The 24418-nt window shown below is 39.8% G+C and overlaps 1 protein-coding gene across 2 annotated transcripts in view; it reads left to right on the forward strand.

Annotated features, from left to right (window-relative positions):
* Positions 1 to 24418, forward strand: part of thoc2 (THO complex 2) — a 107471-nt gene that overhangs the window by 48212 nt on the left and 34841 nt on the right. For both annotated transcript variants that reach the window (XM_084429987.1, XM_084429988.1), the window contains exons 16-22: positions 6883 to 6967; positions 8886 to 8979; positions 9363 to 9443; positions 9699 to 9795; positions 11851 to 11968; positions 16495 to 16674; positions 21931 to 22095. In XM_084429987.1, the coding sequence (XP_084286113.1) occupies positions 6883 to 6967; positions 8886 to 8979; positions 9363 to 9443; positions 9699 to 9795; positions 11851 to 11968; positions 16495 to 16674; positions 21931 to 22095 (820 nt within the window). The remainder of the gene's footprint in view (positions 1 to 6882; positions 6968 to 8885; positions 8980 to 9362; positions 9444 to 9698; positions 9796 to 11850; positions 11969 to 16494; positions 16675 to 21930; positions 22096 to 24418) is intronic.

Below are 24418 nucleotides of genomic sequence, written 5' to 3' on the forward strand. Positions count from 1 at the left end.
TGTTTTCACCTCTGAACCTCAACCATTACCCTTAGACTGTTAGGTTTATGATGTTATGACACTGAGTGGTACAGTTTTAGCGGCAGTTCTCCTTGAACAAGGTTTATGTTGCCCTGTGTGTGTGTGTGTGTGTGTGTGTGTGTGAGATCAGTCCCCTGTGCATATAGATGAGCTCTATGAAAGGGTTTGCAGAATTGCTATATCAGATTCTTTGCTTTCTTTTCAAGTGTGTTGAATAAATGATGATATTTTGGCCGATAATTGGATGGAGAGGGAGAGAGTGGAGAATGAGCTGAGGCTAAACATGTCAGAAGTGTTCAGGGAGAAAGAGCGGGAAGCTCAAGGTCACCTGTCAGACGCCCGTGTCAGAGCTGCTCTCAACCGTTTAGTCTCTCTCATTGGATGCGGTTTGTAGCTTGTTCAAGTAGTTTTGAGTTTTTGCCTGTTCATTTGAAAGTATCAAACTCATGAATATGACCAGACTTACAAGTGACACCATACATACAATTAATCCTGCTTTTTAAAAATGGGAATATTTATTTAGTTTTTGTAAGTACTGATTGTTTTTTGTGAGAAAATCATACCTATAAATCTAAACAAGTTGTGTTCCAAATTTGGATTTGATATCTCAAATAATTAGCTTTCAGTAAGAATTTGTTTGCGCGCAGTACCAAACGCTCCAAGAGATGGCATTAGTTTCCCATTCATGTCATTTTTTTTGACTGCTAACAATATAAGTGTGTACCCTGGAAACCCAGAGTTCTCGCGAGAGCACAAGTTGAATTTGCTCAGCGAGTTATGTCGAGTAATGATGCTCATTAAATATGCCCTTGTATCCGAGCTGCACCAATCACAGCGGGTTATCTGATATAGGCGGGCCAGAGGCGAGATGACGACAGCGCTGTGACGTTGAAGTCTTTAGTAAACATTGCAAGATGGCTATGGATGAACACCAGTTGTTTGAAACGGCTTTGAACGAGTTAGACTTGGCTTTTTATCTAAAAGAGGAACAGAAGACTGCGCTCGAATCCTTCCTTTGCAAGAAGGGCGTTTTTGCTGTTTTGCCGACCGGATACGGCAAGAGTCTAATCTACCAGTTAGCTCTGCTAGTAGCTAAGCGTATGGCGCTTGTTGTGATTGGTCGTAGTGTTATCCAATTGTGTGCAGTGAGATTTTCAAATGCATGCTTGGTGCCGCCCCTCGAGCTGGCCGATTTTCATTAGTCGACGCCAGACCATTAATCTTTCAGATCTGGGTCTGGATTTCCAGGCTAATAAAGTGTGTTCAAGGCATTGACGCTTGCGTACAGATCTGAATAATAAAATGTAAGTTTTTTTTTGTGTGTGTGTGTGTGTGTGTGTGTGTGTGTTCACAAAGCAAGTGCCAAAACCTTTACCAAGTTTAGTACCAATGAAGTAAAAAATTCTACAACAAAAAAAAAACTAAATTTTAATATACCCAATTAGATGAATATCAGAAGTATTTTGGTATTTGTGGCATTAAATCAAAATGGACCCCTTCACTGATGACGTCATCTTGGGCAGAACCAGTAGAAAATCCCCTCCAGCCGTCAGTCTGCCGAGAGCAAGTCCAATGAAACGCCGCCTTTTCCAGATCCAATCAATTCACAGTGGGGAAAAACAAGCCACACCCTCTTTTTTTCTCATTCAATATTCTTTCACTCTGAAAATGCGTCACTGAAATAGTCGGTTGCAACTTCCAGTTCACACAGATTTAAATGCTTTATTTAGCATTAAGCATTTTTGTTTCTTTTTGTTAAATCTGACCAAATTGGAGTCATTTTTAGCATGCAGTGGCCCTCCATGACTGTGAGACGGGCTGCCAGACATCAGTTGAGTGTGTCGTAGGAGGTGTGTGTGTGTGTGTGAGACTGCAGTGCAGTGCTGCGGAGGATCTGTGAGCACTGAGGCATACATACAGAGGAGTAGCTCTTCATTTAGCAGGACGTCAGGAGACACACACACACACACACACACACACACACTCCCCGAAATCTCCATTAGTGTTTCATCTGAGAGCTCACTGCGTTCATACTGTGTTCAGTTCACCAGAACATACTTCAGAACGTATACTGGACAACAGCCAGAGAAACGCACATCCACAGAACGCTGTGCACAATAATGGGGACCACAATGCAATGCGCTTGACTTGGCCCTCCATTTTCAGTGTGATGATAAAAAACAAGTGATTTCATTAAAAAAAAAAAAAAGGTTGGAAATTCAATGATTCAATCCAATTACGATTCTGGAGTTGATCCAAATCTGTATTTAAACTAATGAAATACTCTTAACTACTAAAAGTATTTCATGAATTTAATTAAGTACTTAAGTACTTTAATTGTTTTAATTTCAGTAGTTTTCTAGAAATAGCTTCAAAACACTTAAGCAAATTGACGGTAAGACTAAAGAAACATTACAAGTAATAAACACAGTCTGCCTTCAGCATCTAAAAGTGTCTTAAGTTTCCAGGCAAGTGCATTGAGTTTTTCTTCTTAACATTATTGCTGTTCGATTATTAGCGATGACATCATATGCCGCGGGTTATCTTCTAGTCTGCGTTCACATTAATGCACAGATCTGTTCTGACATTTCAGATGTTCTGTCGGTTTAACCCCTTCAGACATAACTGACTTTGGTTTAACGCACTTGCATCTCAAATTGCTTTCATGATGCGAAATTAATCTAAACGCTTACCCGGAAACATGTTCAGCCTCGCGCTGCAGGCGCTCTTTAGAGCAAACACAAGAAGTGCACATGAGCATTTGAAAGAGGCCGTCTGTCAGTGAGCTTCGTTTATCTAATATAATATCTGATTGCTTTCCAAACGGCATAAATAATGTCTTCTTAGAGCAGTTGGCAGAGGAAACACTGTCATGGCAGAGAAACTGCAACATCGAGCAAAAACCTGGGGTTCACGCCGCCCGTGTCCTACACATCGAAGCCCATGGTTGTCCTTGCAATTCACTTCAGCCTTTCCAAACGTTATGTAAGATTAGGTGTTTGTTTTATATGGCACTTTATACAATAGTTTGCTTTAAAACAAGCAGCTTTACAGTATTAAACACGAAAAACGGTGTCAGTGTCGCTTTTGATTAGAATTACAACTTCAGTTTCTACCATTAAGCAGCTCTCCAGTGTGTTCATGTTACTGTGCGTTCACACAAAACGCGAATAGCGCATCAAATTCCCGTCTACCGCGTCTAGTTGGAGGCTTGAACATTTTGAATCCATTCGTGCGTCCAGAGCGGAATTGACGCGCGTAAAAAGCAAAAGTTTGAAGCGAAATTGACACGCGTTTGAGGCGAAATCCGCTTGTCTGTTTGCAAGATGGCTGATGTTGATCAAGCATTCATCGAGAGAGTTACCGCATCGGAGCGAGGATTACCCTTCACGACACCAACTACAGGCGCTCTATCCCAGCTGCAGAGCGCCTGTCCATCTGTCTTCGGTTAAAAATGTATATGAAATTTTAAATGCAGTATATTAAATATGGAAAAACTATCAATGTTTTTCAAACTGCGGTACTGATACCACTGTTGGTGCTCTTTCTAGTGATACTCACTATACTCACTTTCTAGTGATACTCAGTTAACTGCTATATTGAATATTATATTCTGCTATATTGCTATACACTTCACCATGTGACAGCAGCAAGCAGGCTCCTGATTGGTTAACGCGGCGCGAACAGACGCCAAAGTTCAGATTTTTCAACTTTGCGTCTTCGAATTCGCGTCAAACGCGTGAATGCACACAAAGCACCAAATAAAATCATTCACGCGTAACGCGCCAGACGCTCAATTTGCGTCATTCGCGCGAACGAGGCGAATTCGCATCCACCGCGCCATGCGGTTAAGTCAACTTTACATTGACTTAACATTGAAAGCACTCGCGTCAGACGCTCTATTCGCGTTTGGTGTGAACGCAGCATTAGGGATGCACGATATATCGGTATCGGTCGATATGCTCATTTAATGATATCGGCTTTCAAATATAAAGAATTATGGGTATCAGCTGAAGTTTTCATATTGGTGCATCCCTAGTTAATGTATTTACTTGTGTCTGACCTTGACGAATTGAACAGAAAAAAATGAAGGCGGAGCTGTAGAGCTACACACACCGGTTACATAATCACCACAGACCAATGGGAGTTCAATGGCGTTTTCCAGCCGGAGTGAACTTTTCTGGAAAGTGTACTTTAGCAAGCTGTTTCGAACTCCTGAAATGAACACACAGCGAACTTGGCCTGACGTTACACCAGTTCATTCTTCGATTTGGCTCGTAGTGTATCGGGGCCTTTATTATGTATCTAACATGTTTCTAGTGTGGCAACTGATGCCCTGTGATTCATGTGAGCTTTATCAGACTGCTGGGTATCAGAAGATGTCATTAGAGCTTGTTCCTTGTGCTCTGAAGGTTAAGCAAACCAATTAGTCCACCTGATGTGACGTGGGGAATGCTCAGGCACACACACACACACACACACACACACACACCCTTATGAAGACCAATGACACCGTCATGGCTGAGCAGTCAGCAGGTTCTGTCGGCTCACCAGCTCAAATTGAAACTCCACAATGCCAGTGCTGGCTCTGTGCCCTTCTTCACTGTGTGTGTGTGTTTTTCTTTCCCCCAGCTACTTTATTAATTGACTTTTTAATTGGCCTTTTTGTGCCACCCTTCAAACAAAGCAGGTCTGCAGGAAAACACAGCCCCCTGCGCTCACAATTAACAGCGTTATAAAGAACAGCCCGAGAGGCGCTGCGCTTCACATGACAGTCCATCGTGCGCCTGCTGGCGTGTGTGAGAAGAAATCAGCACAGACTCATGAAACATGAACGGGACGGCACTCGGACAGCAGTCCACTCTCTCTGATAACGCCGCGGAGACACCCGTCTGTCGCTTGTCATGCCGTGAAAATTATAATCTATGCAAGAGCCACAGCGCTGGGCAGCCGTGTTCACTAGTTGTTAGATATGTAATGTCCAAACCAAGTTTCCAGCAATAATAAACCCCACGAATTTGGTACGGTTTTGGTCTTAATACGAACAGGTTTTTAGGCAGATCTTGTCAAAATAGGCCCATTTCGTATTAAACACACATAAGTATTAAAATCGTTAAGTTAATTAAAACAGAATCTACATTTATAAAACTGACCTGAGATCAGTTAAAGCCATTAGACACTCATTCATTTGTTCACCAGATCAACTAGCGGTGAACTAGAGCTGCGCGAATCTGGATTAATTGAGAATCTTTTCACGATTCTGAACAAACAAAATAACATGTAATTTACTAGAGGTTCTGACAAAATGACAATTGCTGCAGTCTATTTACAAAAATAATTAATTAATTTGAACTAACTAAAATCAGTTTGAATGGACAATGACTCGCTCAATACGTCACTTGTTTCATTACTGGATGAATCAGCATTTTTGAACAAATATCTTGAATGAATAACAGTCACATGTCGCCACCTACTGGTGTAACAATGTAATTGATGCTTTCAAAAGGTGATTTGCTCCATTTTGATCGCTACCGCAGAAATCAGTGTATCCGAACTTAATCTTTTGCTTAACTTAATCTTTAATCTAATCCCAGTACTTGTATGATAATTTGAATTATTATAAAAAACAGTTTGTGACGCTGTTTCATGCCTGTTTCAAGCGCTGATTTTAATGTTTTCAGTGTGATTGTAGACAGACAAATCAATATTAGGGAAGGAATATGTTTGCGTGGGTGTTTGAATCGAGATTGCAATCTTTAACGATTAATCACGCAGCTCTATGGGGAACCATCAGAATTTTGAAATGTTTTCAAATCAAGGCTTAAAACATTGAAATTACAAAGCTTTGTTGTTGCTGAAATCACCTGACTTGTTGAGGTCGATGCTTGCTTTAAACCACTGATTCGAAACCAAAGATCAATAAAGGTTTCAAAGCTTCATGATGCAGTGTTTTGAAAGTGCCCATCATTACTAATGCCTTTAAATTTGAAAGATGTGTTTTAATGACGGCTATAAAGACATTGCTTTTACTCAGTTATTTGAAAACACCATGCTTTGCCAGGTTTGTGCTGTTTTAGCACTGTCACAGTTTTGTTATACGTATTTTTTTTTTATGTTCTCCTTGAGGTTCATTTATGTTAATAAAGTGTTTTGCAAAAAAAAAAAACTAAAACAGAAACTGATGCAAATATAAAAACGATTATTTTCAACCTTGATTCTGACCTTCTGTCTGAAATGATCCGTTTTTAAGGTGCGGCTCCTTTAAGACTTGTCAGTAAACAGCCATTGTTATGATTGGCTAACGTCATTGTATAGGAAACAGTATCAACAGACTCAAGCGCGTGGAGTGCGTCAGAAACCGAACACGCATCTGTATACTGGATCAGTGTAGACAGCGTCCGTCATTGTAATGGCTTCTGTTTGCTTTTGATGAACGTCAGCCGTTAAGCGACTGAACGCCAGTGGGCCGGGCTTATGGTGTGATGTATGTCTTGCTCTGGAGGCATTCATATGCAAATTAATTTGCCCAAGTGATGTCACAAATCCAACATTATCCAAACGAGACGTTTTTTGAGCTTGATTAAATGCTTTGTTTATAGTGAGGATGATTTAAGCTCTGAAACATGCAGGATGTTTTAATGATACAAAGACCTCTAATATGTCAAATGATCAAGGCAAATTTGATTTTCTCATGTCATGACCCTTTTCAACGGATAAGTGGACACAATTATTAGCCAAATGTTGGCTGATAAGTTAGTATAGCCAATTTATAGGTATGCCTTTAGCCAGCGGTGAGCGTATGAGTTAATAATTATTATTATGCCACTGTTTCTCATTCTTCTCTGTGATTTCCTTCCCCAGGCGGCTGACTAAGGAGAATGTGAAGCCCTCAGGAAGGCAGATCGGAAAGTTAAGCCACAGTAACCCCACCATTCTCTTTGATTATGTGAGTATTTTATTGCTTGTGACGGCCATAATGGTCCGCTAGACTAATGACAGGCTTTTACGGGGCTCCTTTATAATCTGCAGTGTGCCATCAATTTTCATTGCTCCCGAGATTAAAAAGCATGTATATGAGCTCAGACCAGTGGGCTAATGTCCAACATCAGAATAAAAGCATTGAACACGAGGCTAAATTTAGTCTGTATCAGTCAGAAGGCGAACGGTAATCGCATGCATCTCCCATCTAATGTAAGAAATTTATGACGGGGCCGACCACGGCTGACTGATCTTCATGTGTGCCAGGAAGTTTTCATCAGGAAGCTTCTTTCTGCTGGGTTAGTTCTGAAGAAGTCTTGTTCTGCTGCCACTGTTCATGCTGTGCACGTCTTCAGCGATGAGAGACCCGACGAGTTCTGCGCTCGTACACTGAGAAGAAAAGATTTGGAAGTGGCTGACGTTGGCAAGCCTTTTGAGTTCATTAGCATTTCTGAGAAAATTCAGAAGATTCAGTGGTGAAATAAAAGATCAGCTCTGACGAAGGCTGTTATTCAATCACTGGAGGAGGACTGCATTTTTCTTATGCCTTTCCTCAATTTATGAACACAGAGAGAGAGAGAGAGGCACCACTGACTGATGCTGCTGCCACTGAACTGACAAACACTTGCCACAGTTGAAAATGAAATCAGAATGGATTGAATGAATAAATGTCCCTGGTCTAATTGTGCAATGCATTATGCCATATGCTTAGGAAACATAATTAGTGTTGTGCGCAAAGAGGGGCATCACTTATTGATGGTCAAAATTTATGATGACATTTCCAAAAATGCTAATAACTTTTAAATGAATAAGCCTGTAATGAAAGTGGTCTTAAGAGATTCCTTGGGTCATGCCGAGAACGTGAATACCAATTGTGCCATAGTCTGCTGAACTTCCTGTCCACCATTTTGATTTGTTTTCAAAACCAACTCCTAGACCGTTTGTCCGATTTTCACTAAATTTGAGTCAGATCATCTTCAGGCTGTGCCGACAACATTTTATGGATTTCGTGTCGATAGACAAAAGTTGATAGCATGATGCCAAAATGATTTTAAGGTTGTATCTCTGCAATGCTTTGGCATATTGACACCAAACTTTGCATGGTCATTGGCACCTTACTCTGACCAAACCACATCAATTTGGCCAAAACGCCACCTATTGGTCAAAAGTGATAAACCATTAAATCAAATTGCTACTGATTGTATTTGATTTTTCAGACATTTTGCCTAAATTTATTTTTAAATTATATATTTAAATTTATATGTCTGATAAATGTTATCCAGAACAATTACTGATTTTTTGAAAATGTATTATGTCTGTAAAAACATAGCATTTTTTTAAATAAATTTTTTCAGATATTACAAAACTGGCATTCGAAGGAAAAATGATTAAATATCAGAAGAATATCGGTAAAACCGGTTGATTATCGGTCTATTACGGTTCCTCATATTTGAGGGCAGTGATTTAAAACAAAAACAAAAAAGCACCCTAGTAACACCCTAGCAACCCAAAAGTAACACTGGCAAGAGGAGACTTTTACACTGCCAAAAAGCACCTGAAAACAAACAAGCCACATCTGGTATTGATTATGATGAACACAATTGCAAAATCCAGTCTATTGCAAATGGATGAAATCGTGCCCTACTTGCGTTTTCTATTTCAATTGAAAATGATGCATTATAGTTAAATGTTTGATGTCATTTAAAGAGAATTTATTTTTAGCAGTGTCTCTGATTTCAGTTTGATATGCGAAGTTTCAGCGACACACTTCAACACGGATTGATGCAACTTTATTTGCATTTTTTTTTTAATTGAGGGGTGAATCACTACTGCGAATACCTCTATTGTTAGGGTAATGAATGCAATGTTGCTCTCTTCTCTTTCAGATTCTGTCTCAGATCCAGTGGTATGACAACCTGATAACTCCAGTGGTGGACTCTCTGAAATACCTCACCTCCCTCAACTACGATGTGCTGGCCTGTATCCTTTAAGACGGCTGTTATAATTACACGCCTCCTGTATGATAATCTTCCCCCTCCGCTAATAACAGCTCTCCCAGGAACTTGCTGATCTCCTCCAAATCTCCCGTAATTTGTTCGTGATTAAAATAGCGTGTAATCGCTCACCTTGACTTCACCATCATCACTGAAGCTGACAGCTTTGTCCGTTTAAAATGAGGAAGAAAGCATTCCTCCGGTTTGGAGAGCAGCGGAGGGAAATAGACTGATAATTTTCATTCGAACATGCCGAAACAACGACTGACCGGATGAGTAATAGACTGAACAGTGTCTGCCGTTTATAGCGAATGTGTTATCTTTAAAGAGCGAGACGTGGTGTGTTTGAGCCCTTGACCCTGTGGGCAGATTGCATTATTGAAGCTTTAGCCAACCCAGAGAAAGAGAAGATGAAACATGATGACACGACCATTTCATCATGGCTGCAGAGTGAGTGCCACGTTTGCCCTCTTCCTCTAAAACGCCTCTTCGATGTGGCGAGATGCTGAATAAATTGAACTTCCGTCTGACATTCTTAATGGACGTTAAATGTCATTTCTTTAAATGGTTTGGCTCTGCCGCTAGAGAGTGTCCGGAAACCAATTTGGAGCACAAATGCGTGACATTCTTGACTTGCCCTCTTACAGACTCTAATGCTCATTCTTATGATAATATTTTGCTTTTGTCATCACGTCCTTCCCATAGGTCTCGCTAGTCTTTGTGGAGCGGTTTTCAGGAAATATCCCATCGAGTTAGCTGGTCTTCTGCAGTATGTGACCAACCAGCTGAAAGCAGGCAAGAGGTATGCATTTATGTTCGCTGTTTCCTTTAATGTGCAACTATGGAGTTTTTGTCGCGTAATTTATTTATGATCATGCTACTATAGGGCAATTTCCATGCAAAAGTCATCCTTACCATAAAAATCAGTCAGGCTTTCATAGACAACCCAGGAAGTCTGGAAAGGTCTTATAAGAAGGGGAAGTTTACAAAAAAGTCAATTTTATTTTATTTTTTATTTATTCTACGTTGAATTTAAGACTGTAGTTATATGAGGACTACTCTGGAATAAGGCCAGTGCTCATTTTGTACCTAAATTAGTACTTTTAAACCGCTGCTTTTCTTAACGTATGTGTCCTTAAAGGGATACTCCACTTTTTTTGGAAATAGGCTCATTTTACAACTTCCCCCAGAGTTAAACAGTTGAGTTTTACCGTTTTCGAATCCATTCAGCCGATCTCCGGGTCTGGCGGTACCACTTTTAGCATAGCTTAGCATAGATCATTGAATCGGACAGGACCATTAGCATCTCTCTCAAAAAAATGACCAAAGAGTTTCGATATTTTTCCTATTTAAAACTTGACTCTTCTGTAGTTACATCGTGTACTAAGACCGACGGAAAATGAAAAGTTGCGATTTTTTTTTTTTTTTTAGGCTGATATGGCTAGGAACTATACTCTCATTCCTGCGTAATAATCAAGAAACTTTGCTGCCGTACCATGAGTCCAGCAGGCGTAATATGACGCAGCGCCTGAAAATAGGTCTAATAGGTTAGACAAACTTAGTCCCAGTCACGTTGGAAGTTACTGAGCTGGGGACTATTTTCAGGCGCTTCGTCATATCATTACGCCTGCTGGACTCATGGTACGGCAGCAAAGTTTCTTGATTATTACGCAGGAATGAGAGTATAGTTCCTAGCCATATCAGCCTAGAAAATCGCAACTTTACATTTTCCGTCGGTCTTAGTACACGATGTAACTACAGAAGAGTCAAGTTTTAAATACGAAAAATATCGAAACTCTTTGGTCATTTTTTTGAGAGAGATGCTAATGGTCCTGTCCGATTCAATGATCTATGCTAAGCTATGCTAAAAGTGGTACCGCCAGACCCGGAGATCGGCTGAATGGATTCGAAACCGGTAAAACTCAACTGTAGTATCCCTTTAAAGTACTGGAAGCCATTCATGACTCTGTAAAAGTCTTAAAAGGACCTAAAAGTCAATATTCTTGAATGTGTTTTGACATTTAACTTCTTTATTCCAAGTATTCAGTATCCAGGACAGATTAGTTTTAGATTTTCTTGATGAATGTCAGCAGTTAGAGTTTACTGGCTGTTACTACTATGTGAGTGAATACAACGGTGTTCATATAAAACACAAACCTGTTATCAGATCAATTTAACATGAAGTAGACCCATGAAGTGTGCTGTGCTTGCAACACTGGTGCGCTCGAGTCCAAATGACCAATATATTTAGTGTGCAACGATTAAAATGGTATATTCCCGGAGTGAAGTGGCTAATTCCAATAATGTGTTCTCCTTCAAGACTCCTGAGAGACGTGTGTGTAGGCAGTAAAAGCCCTCGCTGACAGACAGGAGAATACATGTAATGGGCCGTATGGGTTGGATTCATGTTCGATTAAGGACTTGACTGACGATGATGATGCCGTTGCGGGGTGATTTCTCATTAAGAGCTGTTTTTCTGAAAGTAAAAACAATCAAACTGTGCCAGTGCAGTTAAATTGTTCTAGTTTGAAATTAGCATAGTAAAGTAGTCTTTAATTTTGCCTGAAGTTGTGACCCAAAAATGGGTTGCAGGTCTTTTCTGACAGCAAGGGGAATTAGCGATGCTAATGATTCAGTGCTTTATTGACCCAGACATGCATTAAAACTGCATTTGTGTCTTGGGAACCATTACATTCACACTAGAGCTGGATCTGATATTTGAGGATGTTCTCTAACATCAAGAAATCACGGCTCTAATTAATTCCCCTTATCCATCATCATTAAGGATGCAGGACTCCTAAAATGTGTCTGGTTTGCAGAAGGTCTTCAGTTCTTCCTGTGCTTTGTGTTGTGCCAGCTTTGACCTGCTGATCCTGAAGGAGGTTGTGCAGAAGATGGCCGGGATCGAGATCACAGATGAAATGACGGTGGAGCAGCTGGAGGCCATGACAGGCGGAGAGCAGCTCAAAGCAGAGGTACGCCACACCGCTGAAAGATGTTCCTCCTTTTATTTAGCAAACACACTTAAGCCACACTTACGAATGTATGGATGTCATTGCATTAGATTAGGGCCGCTCCAACGTCTCGGGTGTCGAAAGTGCTAGAAGTGTGCGTGTGCTATTATTTAAAACTTATGTAAAATGCCACTTGGTTTGATATTTATCTAAGGCAATAACATTTAAGAGGGTTCAAATACTGTATCAAAATATTGTGCCGCTGTATCAAGAGCGCCGGCACTGATACTTTAATTATAGACCAGGAAAGTGTTAGTAGTGCCATCTAGTTTGACTGCAGTCAGTGAGCTTAAACCAGCGAGTTTACAAAGACTTCTGAGAAAAGAAAGGAAATGGTGTGTGCTGATCTGGTCAGGTCTTATGCACTCACTGACTGGCCCCAATGGTAAAGGCATAGTCCACCTTGAAAACTAAAATAGTCATCATTTAGCCCCCCCTCATATTGCCGTAAACCGGTATGACTTCCATTTGAGACTCATTTTTTGTAAATACAATGGAAGTCACTGGTGACTAGGGGTGTAACGATACACGTATTCGTACTGAACCGTGCGCTCATAATGTAAGAGACGCTGGCGCGACCACAACATTGCTCAACATCAAATGACAAACGTAATGAAAGCGTAACGAACTGCGCTACTCATTATTTTATGCTTCACGGACCGTTTAGCAGTTTGGACCAATGCAGCGCGAGCTGATCTTGATCAAGCGACACTGTTACTACACAGCGCTAAGAGATCCAGTAAAGAAAGCATTGAATTCGCCACTGAAGTAATAACATCGCTGCGAGATCTAGTGAGAAACATTTCTCCGTTATCAACTGATCAAACAGCGCTGACGTGGAAACCAGGAAGAAACTTATGCTTTCGAGGAACGTCGGTTTTATTTCGACATTATGAATAAAATTGCTGCCCTCAAATGTTAATCTGAAATAAAATAAACCTTTGTTTATTACTAGTACAATATTCCATTTCATTTTTTTGTAAGGATTTTTGTTTTATAGGCTCCTAAGAAGAGTTAAGTATAGCTCCATCATTATCATACTTTATGATTGTTAGTTTTAATAAAAAAAAATTGAAATCAAGGAAATTTCTCTGGCATTTCTTTCTTTTGTGCTGTATCAAAAACGTACCGAACCGTGACACCAGTGTATCATATCGAACCGAACCGTGAATTTTGTGAACCGTTACACCCCTACTGGTGACCAAATCTGATTGGTTCCCAACATTCTTAAAAATATCTTCTTTAGTTTATGGTGGACGAAAGAAAGTCATACAGGTTTGGAACGAAATTGGGGGGGAGAAAATGATGACAAGACTGTAAGTTTTTGGTTGAACAATCCCTTTAACAGTTTGGGCCAAACATTGCTCTTTTTTTTTTTTTTTTTTAAGTCTCTCCTTCAGCTGTATTTCTCTTTCTCTCTCATGTTTTATGTAGTGTGGGAAAAAAAAAAAAAAACATTTTTGTCAAGGCTTTTATACTGGGATATAGCTAGTGTTCATGCGTTACCCTATTAGTCTGCCAACCAGCACTGCAGGTCAAACATGTACCAGGTCTACACATCACAGATGCTGTTTGCTTTAACAGTGCTTTCTTGCAAACACTGAGGCGATTAAAGTGTGGCCACACGGGACAGTCGGTGTTCATAATGAATCAACTGGGAGCTGCCTCTTATTAGAGCCATATTTCCCAATAACAATAACTAGGTTGGATCGCACTGGCCGATAACAGATTAATCAACCCATAGTTTTTATATTGGACACTGAATGAAAGCAAACATAACTCTCCAAGTAAAATAGTGCTGGATAGGGGAAGGAAGCTCCGATCAGGATTTTTGCAGCCAATTAACGATTTTTTTTTTGTCATAATTTTAGTTTTTTTGTCTCAATTTTGTTGTCATCATGATTGATCATCATTATAAGTAATAATTAAGCTCTCTGTTGAAAGTCCGTGTTTTTTTTCTTCAGATAATTAATTCCACAGACGTTATTTACGGTAATGCTATAGGTCGTTATTTTAATTGAGAATCAAATAAGCACAGCAAATATACATTTTTACAATGAACATTTTGATAGGCCTTTAAAAACAGGGCTTATGTAAAACACTGTCCATATCAGGATACTCTGGCTTGAGCCTACAAGACTTAATGTCAAACTGAACATAATTACAACCCATGAGGTGTAATTAAACATTGTGACTGAGGACAAAAACTAATAGAAACACTGCTTTATAAACTCCTAAAATAACTAAATGAGTAGTCTGATACAACAAAAAAAAGATCAGGAATATTATTCAGAAAGTGCTGAGTATTTGTGTCCTTCATATGTCCTACTTAAGTAGGAAAGGCAGGGTTTTCTTTATCAATCTGAGCTTTTCTGCATTGTGGGAGTCTATTTCTCTTCATCCGAAACATGCGGTTCACATAGCCGCTCACCATCAACACTCGAGCGCTAAACTTCAAGCTCTAGATATAGTAATACAACACAAATTGAATAGTTATCAACTGTACAAAAACAGTGCATAATCTTCACTGAAGTGATTTAATTAAGAGCAACGAGAGACTGTTAGCAAGGACGACATCAGCTTTATTAGCCTGCTACTATAACATCGAATGCACGGTTTACAGTTACTTAAGACTTAGACGACGGTGGATACGAAGATGTGCACACTCAAAACAATTAGTTTGAATTTTAAAGAACTGAATTTGCATTCTAGAGGTCGTTCTCATACTGTATAGTGACAGCAGACCCTTCTTAGTCGGTCCAGCAATGGATACAAACTGGGGGGAAAAAATATCGGGATGGATTTTTGTCGATAACCGATTGTTCCAGCAAAACCGATCAGTCGTTGGTCCTCTAGCCTCTATTGAGGACCGATGCAGCGTGAGAACATCCCTCCATCTTGTGCATATGAACTCCATATAAAGGGTCATAGTAATGGATAGGGGTGTAACAATAAATCATGTCACAATGTATCACAATACAAAAATGCAACAAAAATGTAGGGCTGTCCCCGACTATGGATTTTCATAGTCGAATCAGAATCGTCATGTCTTGCCTATAGTCGACTAATAGTCGAATCATGTGTATGGGGGCGGGGCTTTAACGTTTCAAAGCCGCGATGTACAGAAAATCACACAAAGATATAGAAGAAAATTTATAAAAACATTTTGGATCAATAAAACTAAGAAATAACATAACTCCAGAAAGGCCACACTGCAGACAGGATTTGCATTTCACATGCAAATCAAATTAAATCGGCTAAATTACCTGTGCGAGCAGGCCAGCCTACAGCACAACATCGATGCACCGAAAAAATAAACCATTAATTTACTAAAATTAAATTAGAACAGAATAGGCCTATACCTTTCTAATAAATAAAAAATACAAAACGAAATAAATTAGAATCAAGTCACAAGATGAGGAGCAAATGTGTGCAAAATGCCTAAAGTGCAGGGGAACATATATTCAAAACACAAGCCACAAATAGTTAGATTAGATAACCCTGACAGATTAATAAATAAAATAAAAATAAAGAAATTATTAAAATAGCGATAGTAGCCAGAATTTTCAACTTTGTCTTTTTAACTGCAGAAACAACAATAAATGCTAAACTGGAGGCAGTCTTTTTAGCTAAAAATGTTCACAGCATCCAAAAATCAAATTAGAACCGGCTGAAAAGTTTTGAAATCACTTGTACCCTACCTGATCAAGAGACCAAATCCAGTCTTTCACTCTGTCTGTGTCCGTTGGAGTCTTTTCAAATTGTGCGCGCGGATAAAATACATTCTAACGTGAAACCCAGTCTATGCGTGAAACGTGTTAACGTTGGCCGGCAGAAGTGCGATAATGGTTTTCCTGATGCTAAATCCAGCCTTGGAGAATATCTTTTCTGATGGTGTACATCCACACTTTAGATTTTCTTATCCCAGACATTGTTAAAGATTTAAATCCTTGCCGCGAAGACGCTCCTCTGTCGGTCACGGATAGAAAGTGAAACTTAAATCTGTCACGGGTGTTTGGATTTATTCACGCACGTTAACAATTTTTTATTAAAAGCTTCTTTCTTTGCACATTTTTATATACAGCATTATCATAATAGGCTGAATATTAACGTATTGACATAAAAGCTAGTTCTATGTGAAATTGAGCGCCCTCATATAGCCAAAGGGGCATGATCCTCGTTTCATAACACCTCTGCGAAGATTCGACCATGAGATCGGTAGTCGAATCAGGCTCCTCCTATCGAAGCATCGAATCTTCGATTATTCGGGGTCACCCCTACAAAAATGTACTGTGTGAGTTTTAGTGTCAGTGCTATCAACAGTTATTTTTTGTTAACCTTTTATCATATGTCTGAGTATTGCAATAATATGGTATCGTGGGTTCAGTATCGTGATATGTATCGAATCGTGATGTGAGGGTATCGTTACACCCCTAGTCATGGATTGATGTGTGTGTGTGTGTGTGTGTGTGTCTGTCTGTCTGTAGGGTGGCTACTTTGGTCAGATCAGGAACACTAAGAAGTCGTCTCAGCGCCTGAAGGATGCTCTCCTGGACCACGAGCTGGCGTTACCGCTGTGTCTGCTGATGGCGCAGCAGAGGAACGGGGTGGTGTTCTCTGAGGGCGGAGAGAAGCACCTGAAACTCGTGGGCAAGCTTTACGATCAGGTATGAGCAACCGACGAGCCAAACCAGGATGACTCAGATCCATTCAGCCCTCCTCAATGCTATCTCTGTAATCGCTAAAAAGATGAAAAACCTCTAATTAAACTTGTCATGCAGTGGAGCTGATGATACATTTCCTAAAACGCTTTATTCAAAGTTTGATGCCTGCTTACTTTTCAGACAAGTTAAAATGGTGCCGTTAAAAAATAGACACACAGTGAGACTAGGGCTCCTGGAGGGGATTTTCAGCAAGAAACGACATATAAAATGGCACATTTTAATGAGGTAAAAACTGCCAATTAGTAAAGATGCCCTTATTAGAGGAGAAAATATGTTAATGACTGAAACATCATGCTTCAACATAACATGACCCTTTATCATTGTCTTGTACCACTGGCGTTTGACAGCCTGTCTACACTATTAAAGGGATTGTGAAAACTGTTATTTACTCTCAGGTTGTTCCAAACAAGCATATTCCTTTCCTCTGTGGAGCACAAGTCATTTACTAAAACGTTCATGCTGCTCTTTTCCAAACATCAGAAGCATATAGTGGGGCTGTCAATCTCTTAAAAGGACAAAACTGATCATAAAGACACCATAAAAGTACTTCAAATGACTAGTGTAGTTGTCATCTGAAGTCCGACTTTTTGTTGGCAACATATAAAAATACAAATATTATTTCACTGAAAACTCTTATTCTCACTTTTGTATGGAATCATGTTAATATTTGTTTATTTTATTTTTAGGGCTGTCAGCTAAACGCGTTATTAACGGCATTAACGCAAACCCATTTTAATGGCGTACATTTTTTTTATCGCGCGATTAACGCCTAGCAAACTTTTTTCTTTTCTTTTTTTTCACATGCTTTTGCAACAACTAGTAACGTTAGTAAAACTACAACACCACCAGATCTAGCTAGACCGGAAAACAAAACAACAGGCACGCCGCACACACTTGTTTGGGCTTGCGAGCCGGCCAAAGAGTGGACGAGAAGCCGCGTCTAGGACAACTTGTATCGCACATCGGACGCGCACTTTCTCAGTTTATGGCCAGCAGTAAAAACGCCGAATGGCGCCGCCGGTGTGTGTACACTCATAGAGAATAATGTGTTTGAATTTTAAATACGAGGCGCTGCGCTTCGCTTCTCGTCCAGTGTGCGACCCCCGTTTTGAGTGGATGAATGATGAGCGCGAGACGCCGAAATGGATGCCGATAAGATTCTGAATGGAAAGTTTAATTTTAAAAAAGTGGCCACATGGTTCAATTGACAAGACCAAAGTGATCTGTGTGTTTTGTCGTTGTGAACTGAGCTATCATCGCAGCACGTCCAGTCTGAAACACCACTGGATGGCCAAGCACACACACAGCTGATGCGAATTCTCCGCCCCCTCGTCAATATCAGGACCTCGTCAGTATTTCTTTCACCCTTTTATTGATGGACAGTTACATTGTGTGAGAGATTATTTGCTCCAAGTGAGAATGTTAGTGTGAAATTGAACACTACAGTATATGCCAATGTTGTTTTCAATAAAAAAACATTTGCACAAAGCAAGCCGATCCACTTTTCCATGTTGATAAGAGCATTAAAATGAGAAAAAATAATGGGACAAAAAGAAATCAAGAGACATTTAGAATAGATAAAAATGTGCGATTAATCGCGAGTTAACTATGACATTAATGCGATTAATCGCGATTAAATATTTTAATCGTTTGACATCACTAATTATTATATCATCAGGTCATTTTGAGTTAACATCTCAGTTTTCCCTCCTCAGATCTGCATGTTTACATCTCATAATTCGTAATTGTTTTCCTTTTTCAGTCTTTTCCTTTAAATCTCTATTGAAGGGGTGCCTAATTTAGTGGACAGAAGCAACCGACTATATCAGGAAATGCATCTGGCTGCATGCACGAAATGTCATTCAAGACAAGTTTTGGTGCATTCCTTTTTGTTTTCATATTAATGCACAACATTACACATTCACAGTGCATTTTGTGGTCCAGACAGACTCTTTCGTCCACAAAATTAGATGGGTCACCGGCTTCGGATTGGTTATCAAGAGCACTTGGAGAAATCCTGGTGACATAACTACTGTTTTGGCTCTCTGCTTCACTCATTTTCATTTGTTTATATACTTATTATTATTTTATGCTTTTATTTGCCTGATGCACCCAAGTGACTTCTGAATTCAGCATTCAATATTAAATCGATTATAATTCATGTATCTGTTGGTCTTGACTTGCTGTGATTTGCCGATGGCTGGACTCATACATATCACTTTCAGTTCAGAGAGAGATATTAACTCAAAATCGCAATATAAAACTCGGAATTAACAGAAATAGTCATAATTGTCAGCTAAAGTAGCAATTACCATACTTTTCCATCATAATTAACATCAGACCTGGAGCTACACACCCATATTTGAATACATATTAATGATAAACGGTTTGGAAAGCTGTGGCTAAAAGGAAGATTTTCAGTGAATATTGATACAAGTTCATTAAAAGGTCAGTTCACCCAAACACTCAAAAGGAGACGTCTTGCAGAAAGTTCACGCAACTTTTCCATTAAAAATGAGATTAAACAGTGGCCAGAGGCTGTCAGGCCAATCATAAAAATGAGTCATAAGAAGAGCTGTGAGGGAAAATAATTGAAATGCTGTTTCCCAAAGCAAACCAAACTGAAGATTGAGTTTTAGAAACTTCCCCTGGTTGACATCGTGTAGCCGGTGTCAGCCATGGAAGACTATCTGAGGGAGTTGTACAAAACTTCTGTGGTTTTCATCCACCCACACACACTGGCAGTTTGCTTTTCACGTTCAGCAGCTGCGCAGCTCAATTACTCACTGGGTAATCCAATTGACTGCTTCCCACCACCCCCCCCATGTTCTCTAGACATGTCGCAATTTACAGCAGATGGTGCTAAAAACTAACATCATCAGCTCCATTCTGTGTGGCACTACGAAATGATGCCACCGGTCGATCTTTTTTGCTTTCGCTTTTTTTTTTTTTTTCATCTTTTTTTCTCTCAATGTCTCAAATTAGAGCCTTTAGCAAATAATTCCCTCTCGCGATGCCAAATTGTCTAAATAATTGCTCATGGTGTGAATGTGAAATGCGCTTTTTTCCCTGACATCAGTGGGGAAGCTTTTAATTATTAATTTTGGCTCTTTTTTTAAAACTCACTTTGCAGGAAGTTGTGCGCTGCTCATTACAATCAGCAGAGATGTGTGTGTGGCTCCTGTGCCCGGCTATCACCGCCTCTGATGCACCACAGAGAGTGATTGACTCGTCTCTCCGGCTAAATACGCATTCAGCATGATTGCATGATTTATGCATAAGCACCCTGAAAAAATATTAGAACAACTTAATAATTGTATAAATTTGCTTCATTTTGCATGTTTAATACATATTTTGGCATTGTGTTTAGGAGTTGCAACTTAATATATCCCAGTGTTTTATATTTTGTTAGTGGTTTATGCAAAGGCAAGCATCACTTGTGTGTTTTGTGTGTGTGTTACGGACATGATTGGCTGTGGCTGAAGAGAGGTGATCGGACTGGCAGACGAACCAAGACGCATCTGAAGATCAGAGTATCTTTGTCTTTTAGGGGCTGTTTTGAACACATAGCAACACCCTAGCCTCGTTGAGCAAGGACCCCTTCAGAAGGAAGAAACTTCTGGGAATGCTGGGGAATAACTAATTTTCTATGACTCAAAGCAACTCATGCATTTCATTAATTTTCTTTCTGGGAATGAGAGGTGGAAAAGTGAGTGTGATTTGTGACGGCGAGTTCCTCAGGCGGCGTTATGTCAGTCTGAACTGATTCCAGCTCTGAAAGCAAGCCAATCTCATCTCCCCTTGATGTTTAGTTTTGATAGCACGTATTTAGAGACGTATCCTGATTTCCCTTCTTTTGCATCGGTTTCTGAGTAGACGCCGCTAGATTGAGTTGCGTTACGCTAACAAGCGTGGACTGCACCTCTTCATCTTAAAATGTCATTGCTCTTCTCAGAAATGCTGTCCCAACAAAGCCTTGAATGATAAATAGCTGATATGCCCGTGGAGCTGACTTGTCAATCCATCTTGATGGATTACACTATGAGCGCAATCTTGGAACATAACAGGTTCACACTGACCAATGAGAGGACAGTTTTACTCACATGTGACTTGAATGAAAAATGTAAGTCCCTGTTTCGTAACTAAACAAACAATCTGCAGGTCTGTATATGCACTTATACAGGCAGGGGGCTGATGATGTGTTAACTGAGGGTGCTGGGTGTAAATAAATATTGACTCAAAATTGATTCTTAAAAGTAGTAAATGAAATAAAGTAATATTGATCTCGGGCGCATTCCTGCTGCTGAATCTACAGCCATGGCAAAATAAGTAATTGTATCCAAATTTGCAGTCTGAATTGAATGTGATTTAAACCGTGTACTGAGAAATAATGGCAAGAAACCGGTTATTTTTAGTGAATCAAGAAAAACACACAGCACAAGCACTGTAGTCCAACTCATGAACATGGACTCCTTTGAGAAGGTCCTTTTAGTGAATCATTCATCAAACTCACGAGTTATCGTCTTAATTGAAGAAAATGTAATAAATCCCAAATAGAATTAAGAGCTTGTGGATTTCTATCAAATCAGAAAATGTGCCGAAGGTGAATCTGAAACCGGATATCACTCACTTTGAAGCTTATTCACTCGCTGCTAATTGGGTCTTCATTGGAAGCATTTCTAGCAGCAAATATGACTATTTCTTGGCAGGCCATGCGTTCTGACTTCCAGAAATTAAAGCCAGACCTTCAAACATTTTAACACTTGAGATGTGGACTAAATTTGAGTCTTGATTTTTTGATAGTTGAACCACTTTAGTCTTCATCTGCCCTTAACTGCTGTGCGAGACCCTGACACATGATGAAACTCAGTGTTGTTCTTCATTAGGTCTCAAACTTCGTCTGGCAGTTAAACAGCTGTGCGGGAACGTTTTTGGGCATGTGACCCAGTGGCCAGGCCATACCTCGGGAATCTCTCCCCAGTGTCTCGCTCCACTAAATTGCTTTTCTGTGCATCCCATCGATTCCGATGGAGAGCCCGTGATGAATGGCTTTAATAAAGCGAGGTGCAGTTGCCCAAATAAATGAGCGACCCGAGGATTTATTAAGAGCATCTGCATTTGGCTGGGACTAAAACGTGGACCAACGGGAGCGAGATGCGTTTAATGATGAATGCTCCTCTTTCTGCTTCTTCCCCAAAGTGTCACGACACCCTTGTGCAGTTTGGTGGCTTCTTGGCGTCTAACCTCAGCACAGAAGACTACATCAAAAGGGTGCCGTCAGTGGATATCTTGTGCAACCAGCTCCACACGCCACACGACGCCGCCTTCTTCCTCTCTCGGCCCATGTACGCCCATCAGATTCTGGTGAGTGATCAAACCAAACTCTGTTTCACACCCCAGTGCACTGTTTCTCAACCATAGTCGGCAACCGTCTGAGACAATCCTAACACTAATGGATTTGAAACTAGGGCTGGGTATCGTTTAAAAAATTTCGATACCAATACCGATACCGATACCTTGATTTCGATACCGGTTCCTGATCGATACTTTTTTCGATACCAATTTTATGAAATCCATTTTAACAAGATTACATAACACATTACCTCAGAAAAACTTTGGTTTTATTTTTTCAGTTTGACTCATGCTCCTTAGTCAGTGCACAAAGGAACAAAAAAAGCACAAAGGAACAAAATATTCCTTATACATATACATAAGGTACAAAATATTTTTTTTTATAAAGAGCTCATGCTCACCAAAGCTGAATTTATTTCATCAAAAATACAGTAAACCTTGTAATATTGTGGAATAGTATTACAATTTAAAATCTTATTTGAATATATTTCAAAATGTAATTTATTCCTGTGTTGTCAAAGCTGAAATATGAAAACAGTTTTTGGAAGGTCATTTTTGATCACTTTAATGCATGCTTACTGAAAAAAAATTCTGACCAACACGTTTTTGAACGGCAGTGTACATTCAGTAGGTCATTATTGCAATATAAACACAGTCAGAGTGATCAACAAGGTATCTCTTCATTTACCAGTCGAAGATGCAGCAACTTTCTGCTCTTATGTTTACTCCGTGCACTGTCAAGGGCTTCATCATATCTGTCGCGGTACCGTCTTTGCAGCCATTATTTTACCACAAATACTGCATCGCACGCTGTTGGCATCGAGCCTGGAGAAATGTAACCACACTTTTGATCGACTTTTCCACATCTTTAGGGTATTGTGAGTGTGTGTGCTTGCGTGTCATTGAGTATGTGCGCGAGTTTGTGTGTGTGCTCGCGTCCATAGGCTCGCGTCTTATGAGAATGTGCGTGGACAGTTTGTGTGTGCGCGCGCGTCTCATAAGAGTATGTGCGGAGAGTTCCGCGCGTCTCGTGTGTGTAGAGTTTGCGTGTATGTGCGTGAGCGACTTTAGGCGTGTCGTTGTGCATTTCATATGTATTTGTTTGAGCACTGACGTTGACGAGTTAACCCCTTAGGTATCGAAATCTGGTACCGAAAAACAAGTCATTTTTCGATACTCGATAGTATCGAGGCAATTCGGTCGGTACCTAAAAAGTATCGAACTCGGTACCCAGCCCTATTTGAAACGCTCTACATAGGCAGCAAATTAAGATTAACTTTTGAACGTTTTTAAAAACTTTTCACAATAAGTGCGTCCCACACATTTGCACACTTGTATGCTTTTTTTTATGCCGTTCAGTATACATAGTGTGTTCATACTGATCCAAGTCCAATAAGGAAAAAGTGCAGCAAATTAAGATTAACACGAATAGCACTTCTCACGTGAAGCTCATGACATGTACTTCTAACACTTGCATTTGATTGCAGTTTGATGTTGCCATGTCTGCTAAGCTAATGAATCAATCAATATTTCAAACATAAAAATAACATTTTAGTTAGATGGACCTTTTTTTATTTTATTTAAAGGCCCAATATGTAAGATTTTCTGATTAAAATATCCAAAAACCACTAGAACAACATTATATATTTTGCTGACTTGTATACTTACATTATCCCAGATGTTTCCAACAATGTTTAAATCCAGAGAAATCAGCAGTTTTAACCAGGACACGGGCCGTGTCTGTGCGTCGCCTATCAATGACATCACACCCGCGTTACCCTCGATTTCCGGTTTTATTTAGCAGGAATCATGGAAACACCAAAGACGCTTTGATATATTGTGTTTTATTAGACAGGTGAGCAACTGTTTGGATACACTCATCGACAGAAAACTAATTGCTATATAGCTCAACACAGTTGGTCTTATTGTTTAAATCTCCATTTCTTGATTCTCTCGAGCCGAAATCACGGCGTCATCAAGCTACGCCTTCGTTTTAAATAAGCGACATCTAATTAAATGGTGTGCCTTTAACTTTAAGTCCCAATTTAAACACTTTTTAATGCTGTTTAGTATAAATAGTGAGAGAAGTGTTCACACTGGAAATTCCAATGAGGAAAAAGTGAACTTCAGATACTAGGATGATGCACAGACTCCAATGCTGGATGAAAAAAACAACCTTATAAAATTTAGGGCTGTACTCAACCAAAGAAAATCTTGGTCGACTGAAGTCCTGAAATTTTCGACTAAAAATCGACTAAAATCGACTAAAAATGTGTGTGAAACTAAAAAAACTTTAAATTAATTAGATGTGCACTGTGCGCAGTACTTGGTAGAC

Source organism: Rutilus rutilus, assembly GCF_951802725.1.
Source record: "Rutilus rutilus genome assembly, chromosome: 14".
Lineage (NCBI taxonomy): Eukaryota > Metazoa > Chordata > Actinopteri > Cypriniformes > Leuciscidae > Rutilus > Rutilus rutilus.